Consider the following 8,680-nt stretch of genomic DNA (forward strand, 5'->3'; position numbering starts at 1 on the left):
AACAACATGGCTTTACTTCCTATATTTCATCTTCATACTTTTCTACTGGATGGTTAAGACCAAGGTAAAGCAGAACCTATGCAACAAGAGTTGTAGCTTTTTGGTTTGAGAAGGTCAGTGAAATGCCCTCAGGATTTATCCTGAGATCCTGTACCTCAGATTGTAGAACCTTTGTCAGTGCAGCCATGTGGATGAGTCACGGCCATTGCTTGGCCAATGTGCTCTCTGTGAAAGCCTGAGAGAGTGTCTTCTCCTCATGTGACTCTCCTTAGGCACACTCCACGTCATCGATCAATTTCCTCTTTGGCCCCATAACCTTCTTGATCAGAAAATCTGGGACACTACCGAGGTACATGACGTTACAGTACAAGTTCTCATATGTCCTGAGTCTTAATTGACCTTAGAAGGGTAGGGCCAAAATATTGCTTTCCTTGCAGCCCTCCTTTTTCTCTAATTTTGGTCTGCAAACTTAGGTTGTTAACCATCCAGAAGACAAGCTTATTGTTATTATCAAACGATTTACCTTATCAAGCTTAAAGAGGTATCTTTCTTTCAGTGAACATCTTTGGCCCATTTGTCAAAGATAAGCTGACTGAGTGTGTTTGAAGTTATGTCTGGATCTTCTAATCTGATCCTCATGTCTGTTCTATTTGCTAGTATCATGCTGATTTTATCACAGTAGCTTTACAGTATAATTTCAAGTCAGGAATTGTGATACTCTCTGACTTGTCTTTTTGTCCAGGATTGCTTTTACTATTCTAGGTCTATTCTGGTTCCAAATGAATTTTAGGAATGTTATCTCTAGTTCTGTGAGGTATGCTAATCTTGATTGGAACTGAATTAAATCTGTGTAACAATTTTGGGAATATGGCCATTTTCACAATGTTGGTTCTTCCTATCCAAAAGTAAGAGATATCTTTCCATTTTCTGATATCCTCTTTGATTTATTTTTTTCAAGTTTGGAACATCATTCCTAACAAGCATAAGGTAACTCACTCCTATCTCATAAGTCTTCAAATAACACTTGATTTTTTTTTTTTTTGGAGGGGAAGATGCAGGGTGGTTTTAATTTATTAAAAGTAGGAAAAGAAATGTGCTTTGCAGAACAAGTTTGGGCCAAGTAAAAGTAGAAAAATAAATATACTCTACAGTATAAGAACAGTGAAATAGAGTAGAACCAAATTTTTAATTTTTGTCAGTACACATTTGCCATATATAATGATTACATTCATCATGGGGTGTTGGTATGTGTACATAAACACATCTTAATATTTTTACTTCCCTTACAGTAATGTTTTAAAAATTTAAACATTCATTATATATTTTGATCATCCTTTATAAAGTATAAATAGTAGTTTATAACATTGAATTAAAAACCAAATTAACCTTAAAGAAAAGGATCTGGTTCCCTGAGAAACCAAACATATAAGCCAATAATGAAATTAATATGGTGATTAGTGAAAACTAAAACCTTATATACTATATTGAACCCTCATTTTATTTTGTTTCATATTTTCCAGTTTTAATTGTATTTTTTTAAAGTACACTAGAAGAAATTTGTGATCTTAACCATTTTAAGTGTCTATAGTTCGGTGATATTAAGAACATTCATAACACCATGCAACTTTTTTTTTTCTTTTTTTTGGCCGAACCGGGGAGCACCATACAACTATAATAAAAAACCATGCAACTATTACCACTGTTCTTTTCTTTCTTTCTTTTTTCTTTTCTTCTTTTTTTTTTTTTTTTTGAGTTTTGAAGATTTTTAATATAATTCACATCAATATGGCTCGTTCATTTCAGCTCCTTTCCCGCCAAGCCTGGGGGCAACGACTGCTTCAGCTTCTCTGCCTTTCCTTTGTCTGTGATGACCAAGGTATAAAGGTATCTGCTGCATCGAACTTTAAACTTCACATTGTCTTTGTTCTTCTTTATCTTGACAGACTTGGCATCCTTCCGCCTCACTGTGAGCAGAAAATCCTTGATCTCCTCAGTTTTCCGAGGCATGGCGACAAGGAGCTCCGAGGGCGCGGACCAGTACTGCCGGAGAGACACAGGTACCACTGTTCTTTTCTACACCTTTTTATCTTGTAAAACTGAAATTTTATACCATCAAATAACTGTTCTTTTCTTCATCTCCCTCATCCCTGAAAATCATTATTCTATTGTCTTGTCTTTATGGTTCTGACAACTTTAAATATCTGATATAACCGGAATTTACACAGTATTTGTCTTTTTTTGTGTCTCCCTTATCATATAAGTTCGTCCAATTATAGTATATTTTAGTATTTTCTTTTAAAATTTGGCCCTTTTGGCTCTCTGAGCAGCACCATGGCGGTAGGCAAGAACAAGCGCCTTACAAAAGGCAGCAAAAAAGGAGCCAAGAAGAAAGTGGTTGATCCATTTTCTAAAAAAGACTGGTATGATGTGAAGACACCAGCTATGTTCAACATAAGAAATATTGGAAAAACACGTGTCACCAGAACCCAAGGAACCAAAATTGCATTTGATGGGCTCAAAGGTCATGTGTTTGAATGAGCCTTGCTGATCTGAAGAATGATGAAGTTGCTTCTAGAAAATTCAAGCTAATGACTGAGGATGTTCAGGGCAAACACTGCCTGACTAACTTCCATGGCATGGGTCTCACCCGGGACAAAATGTGTTCCATGGTCAAAAAATGGCAGACCATGATCAAAGCGCATGTTGATATCAAGACTACCGATGGTTATTTGCTTCGACTGTTCTGTGTTGGCTTTATTAAAAAACACAACAATCAGATATGGAAGACCTCTTACGCTCAGCACCAACAGGTCCGCTAGATCAGGAAAAAGATGATGGAAATCATGACCCGAGAGGTGCAGACAAATGACTTGAAGGAAGTGGTCAATAAACTGATTCCAGACAGTATTGGGAAAGACACAGAAAAGGCTTGCCAATCTATCTACCTTTTTCATGATGTCTTCGTCAGAAAAGTAAAAATGCCGAAGAAGCCCAAGTTTAAATTGGGAAAACTCATGGAGCTTCATGGTGAAGGTAGCAGCTCTGGAAAGACCACTGGGGATGTGACTGGAGCTAAAGTTGAATGAGCTGATGAATATGACCCACCAGTGCAAGAGTCTGTTTAAGACCCAGATTTTTAACAGTGATAAATAAAGTCCTATTTGTGAAAAAAAAAATAAAGTAAAATAAAATCTGAATCATCTTCATTGTTGCAGATGCCACATTTCGTTTATATTCATCCATGGTGAATAACACTTGATTTAATGAAAACTTTGTGAAATCTAGTATGCAAGGGGTTGTGACTTGGGTGAAGAATTCATGGATAAAAATCATTTACAGCTGTGTTACTAATGCACTACAAGCAGGCTACATGGACAAGAAGTGCTCATTTAAGGAAAGCTCTATTGCTGGACATGAAAGGACAATGCCTTTACAGGAAATGGAGTCACAAATCAGGCTGGAACTCTGCATTTAGAGAGCTATGAAGACATTTCAGAAAAAAATAGCATGCAGATTTTTGTGCATGAATAAATGTAGATTGTTGTTAATATGACACAGTCTTAATTCCTGGAAAATAGGGTAAGCAGGACCAGAGGCAGGAAAGAGGTATACATGTTTATGAAGTTGAAAAAACAAAAAATGTAGCCAGAAAGTAGAATGCAAGGAAGGTGGGAAAAATACTGATAGATGTTGAACCCATCGGCAGTAGTCAGACCATGCAGAACCCGTGGAATATATCAAGGATTTGGACTCTATTCCAAAATCAATGAGATTGTGCTGGGGAGATAGCTCAGTGTTCTAAGCACCTGCCTGGCAAGTGCAAGGACCCAAGCTCAATCTCTGGTACCATGTGCCATGCCAACCCCGGAATCCAAAATGTGCCATGCTAGCCACCGAGAATGGGTGTGGTGGTGCACACCTACAATCCCAACATTGGCGAGGCTGAAACAAGAGGAGCGCTATAAGTCTGAGCTGTGTAATGAGACACTGTACCAAATGAATAAGTGATTTTTTAAAAAGAGCCTATTGAAAAAAATCAGTGAGGTTGGGCATGGTGGTACATACTACCTAGCACTCAGAAAGCTGAGGCAGGAGGATTGCCATGAGTTTGAGGTCAGTCTGGGCTACATAGTTAGTTCAAGGTCAGCTTAAACTACATAGTGAGACCCTTTATCAGAAAACCAAAACAATAAAAAAAAAAAAGTAAATCAGGTTACTGATCAGAGGTACTTCAGGTTGTCAATGGAGATATGTGTTTAGATTAGTATTTGAAAAGATCAGTTTCAGCATTTTGTGATGGGGGGGCAACTGGAATCAGAGTCAGTTTGGGGGCTAAGAAAACATCCAAGGTGAGGTGGGGACATAATAAATGGACACATGCAACAGTGTGGGATGATGTGGGGACAAGCAGCTTCTGCCATAAATCTTCAGCTGGGACAACTTCTTTTCCTATCCTGATGCCATATTTGATAGCTCTGTGCACAACTCTGTTGCCCTATCTATCATCTGTCCTTGCCAACTGGTATACACAGGCTTCCTTCCCCATGGAAAGACCTTCAAAGAAAGTGAGAGAAACATGACTGGAGAAAGAGGGAAACATTAAATTGCATTGAAATTGCAACCAGTTGATCCCATAGAGACACTGGAATGGACTTTCAGAGTTGTCCCAAACTGAGGCAAGGGTGAGGCCTTTGTACTCCTGTACCAACCAATCATCAGACACACACTGCCCGCGGCAACAGTGCTGTGTATGCTAAGACACCTCCTGTGGGCTATAAGCGGTGCTCAGGGAGGAACTGTAGGTCACTCTTATCCAGAGTTTCACCTTTTGTGGCTTCAGTTACCTAGGGCCAGCCATAACCCAAAAATATTAAATAGTAACTTCCAAAACCAAATAATTCATAAACTTTAAATTACAGGCTAGGGCTAGGGAGGTAGCTCAGTGGCATACACTCTTGCCTGGCAAGCACAAGGTCTTGAGTTCAATCTCCAGTACCACAAAATAAATAAATAAAATAAATTGCAGGCCATTCTGAATAGTATGATGGAATTTCACACCTTCTCACCTTGTTCCACCCAGGACATGAGTCATCTTCCAGTTCAGTGTATCCACACTGTATATGTGCCTTCCCATTTGTCACTTAGTATCTGTCTCAGTTATGAGATGATTATCATGGTATCACAGTCCTTGCATTCATGTAATCTGATTTCACTTAATAATGGCTACAAGTGCAAGAGCAGTGATGTTAAACCAGGTATGATAGCCCACACATGCAATCCCAGCACTCAAGAGGATGAGGCAGGAGGATTGCCACAAATTCAAGGCCAATCTGAACTGCATAGTGAGCCCTTGTCTAAAAAAATAAAAAAGAGTAATGATGCTGGCAGGTGATCATACTTCTAACATGTCCTCAGAACATCAGTAGCCTAATATAATGCGTCCATCACAGTATCACAGTGCCCCAGTGCCCCACTTCATCTCAGCATGTAAGCATCTATCATTTCACATCATCACAAGAAGGCTAAGGGGTTGGAGATGTAGCTCTATGGTAGAGCAATTGCCTACCAATGTTCAGAACTGATAAAAAAAAAGAGGCAAGGAAAAGGAGAGAGAGAGAGAGAGAGAGAGAGAGAGAGAGAGAGAGAAAGGAGTTAGTTTGTTTATGTGTTTAGTACAGGGTCTACAGGGTCTCACTACACAGATCAGACTCGTAGTGATGCTCCTGTTTTCAGCCTCTCCAGCACTGGGATGACAGACATGCACCACCATGCTGGATCTCAGTGACTGGCTCAGCACGAGCCCAGGGTTGGGGCTGGTGTGACATGGAGGCCCATGCAGCATGTGTTATGAAGGATCGAACACCATCCCTGAGCTTGTCTAAGCAGGCTCTTAGTCCACTGAGCTATCTTGCCGGCCCTAACAATGAGATTTTTTTTATGAGCAGAATATATTTATTGAGGGAAAGAAAGCTCCTGTCCAAGAGAGGGACAGGAAGGGGGCCCAAGCGGGTTGCCCCCAACAATGAGATATTTTGGAGAGACAGATCATATTCACGTAACTTCTATTGTGGTATAATGTTATAATTATTTTGTTCTTATTAGTTTCTTTCCATGACTATTTATAAATTCAACTTCATCATAGGTATGTATGTTTAGGAAAAACATCATATATGTATTCATATATTCATATCTCCATATATGTATGGTTCAGCATTAACCATGGTCACAGGCATCCACTGGGGTCTTAGAATATCACACGCGCGCGCACACACACACACACACACACACACACACACAGATGTAGGGATTGGGCTGTTGGAAGCCATGCCCAGCCAATAATCAGCTGCTGGGTGAGTAAGAACCACATCCTAAAGCGGGGTCTGGGCAATGCACCAGGATGTCCATGGTGGATGACTGTGAAATAGGAAGGAAGGAATTTTGAGCAAATAACAACTTCTCAAAGCTTCAGTGTCCACTCCTATAAAATGAGTTATTATGAATGGGGATGAGATTATGCACAGACAGCTGGCTGCTGGTGCAGGCCTGGCCCCCCTTGTTCACATCATATACATTATTCCTCTCTCTTATATCCAAAATGAACTTTTATAGCACAGAAGCAGGAGAAACCACAGACCACTGTAAGGCTGGTCACACCCGCCCCCTAGTGGCACTTCTCAGACACTGGTCCAGCTACTGGGTCAGGCTGGGCAGTGGGAAAAGAACTGAACCAAGCAGTGCAGCAAAGAAGGGGGAACCAGAACCCAAAGGGAGCCTTGTGGGGCCCCTTGCTCAGTCTCTCTAAAGCTATTTTTATTTTTTTTTATTTTTTGGCGGAACCGGGGATTGAACTCAGGCCCTTTGCGCTTGCCAGGGAAGCACTTATTCTACTGAGCCATCTCCCCAGCCCTCCCTAAAGCTAAAGAAGGAAGTAATGGTGGGAAGAAGGATTCAGAAACATGGAGTCATTAGTTCTTTCATTCCACTAACATTCACTAAGTATCTATTTTAGTTCAGATACTGCTAGGAGGTAGAATAAAAATAACTAAAATCTGGGTCCTCCTCTCTATGTGAGAGAAAAGGAGGCAGGTACGAAGGGAGAATTGGTAATGCTGGATAAATAGGAGCCAGATTATGAAAGACAGCAGATTGCATGCTATAGGAAGACTCGGGAGGCTGAGGCAGGAGGACCACTACAAATTCAAAGGCAGCCTGAGCTACATAGTGAGTTGGAACATATGGTGAGACCTTGTCTCAAATAAATAAATACATAAATTTAAACCTCAGAGTGATGCGATTTAAATTTTTAAAATGATAAATCAAGGGGACAGTATAGTATGTGAGGGTGCTGGTAAAGTAAGAATCATAAAGACCTAGATTCAAATAGCACAGGGGAACTGTGGCTTTGTAGAGACAGAGGAGATGAGTGGCACAAGAAGTGCCTTAGAAGCCGTTACCTGCATCCAGGCGAGAGATAAACCCCAGGCTAAGCTAATGACCATTGGGGTTAAACACAGATTTGAGAGATAATTGTGAAAAACAAATTCAAACATTCTAATGTCTAAGAAAATAAGTTTTGTAGCTGGCATGGTGGTACATGCCTATAATCCCAACAACACGCAAGAGGCTGAGGCAGGAGGATCTGCATGAGATTGAGGCCAATCTGAGCTAAACAGTGAGTTCAAGAACAGCCTGGACTATTAGTGAGACCCTGTCTCAAAAAACAAAACAAAATATATATATCAGACAGATGATAGATAGATAGATAGATAGATAGATAGATAGATAGATAGATAGATAGATAGATAGATAGATTCAGGTTCCCTCTGGGCATGTCATCCACTGAGGGAAGGAATCACAAATCACAGGAGCAGGTGCAGGATTATAAACAAGATGAAAGGTTCATCCTGCTGCTAACAGGCCCAGAGAGTGGCTAAGAGGCAACAGAGTGGGTGTGAACAGAGTTTGAATGCAGGAACTAGTGAGGAGAGGTCTAAATATACAAATGAATCAGTGCAGGCTAGAGCCTGAGTGGGAAGAGTTGGGGACCAACTGCAAGGCCACAGCTGGCAGCCAGCTCTTCTTTTGTCACTTTGTCCCAGGATAGAACTCATACACATCTAAAAACCAAGATTATTTCTATCGTGGGTGGTAGAAATCCATTAAAAATTAGCTCAAGCAAGAAAGTAAATGTATTAATTCCCATAACTTAAGTCAGGAATCCATTATGCTGTATTCCTGACCCTGCTTCCTCCCGCTGTCTTGTGCAGGTTCCTGCTTTGCATGTCAAGTTTATGGTCTATCAGCTTAACAACCCCATCAGAGAGGGAGCTCATTCCAAAGTTTATAGCAAAGTCAGCCCCAAAGTGGGATCTCATACCTGAACATTCCTGATTGCTGTGGCCACAGCAAAGAACACATAGACTGGCCAGGCTGAGAGCCTACTCCAAGAGGCCAGACCAATCTAACTACCCACACTGGGGAAATGGTTCCCCAGAGGAAGTCAGAGTTATGCTACCAGTTGGGAGGGAGAATGCTGAACATATGCCTACCACCATGGGCATGAAGAATTTGAGGATCTATTGATATAATGGTATGAGGGGCTGGAGAGATGGCTCAGTGGAATAAGTGCTTCCCTGGGGCCTGAGTTCAATCCCTGGTTCCGCAAAAAAAAAAAAAAAAA

The 8,680-nt window shown here is 40.7% G+C and overlaps 1 protein-coding gene across 1 annotated transcript; it reads right to left on the reverse strand.

The window, feature by feature from the left end:
• Positions 1-1,794: 1,794 nt before the first annotated feature.
• On the reverse strand, positions 1,795-2,057 carry LOC101578508 (60S ribosomal protein L38). The gene has a single exon (XM_023707741.1). It carries the CDS (start codon positions 2,005-2,007, stop codon positions 1,795-1,797), a length of 213 nt encoding a protein of 70 aa, XP_023563509.1. The 5' UTR covers positions 2,008-2,057.
• Positions 2,058-8,680: the final 6,623 nt, after the last annotated feature.

Source organism: Octodon degus, unplaced genomic scaffold (assembly GCF_000260255.1).
Source record: "Octodon degus isolate 3935 unplaced genomic scaffold, OctDeg1.0 scaffold00307, whole genome shotgun sequence".
Taxonomy (NCBI): Eukaryota; Metazoa; Chordata; class Mammalia; order Rodentia; family Octodontidae; genus Octodon; species Octodon degus.

Coding starts and splice junctions, on each gene's coding strand:
- LOC101578508 (XM_023707741.1), bottom strand. CDS start 2,007: ATGCCTCGGAAAACTGAGGAGATCAAGGATTTTCTGCTCACAGTGAGG.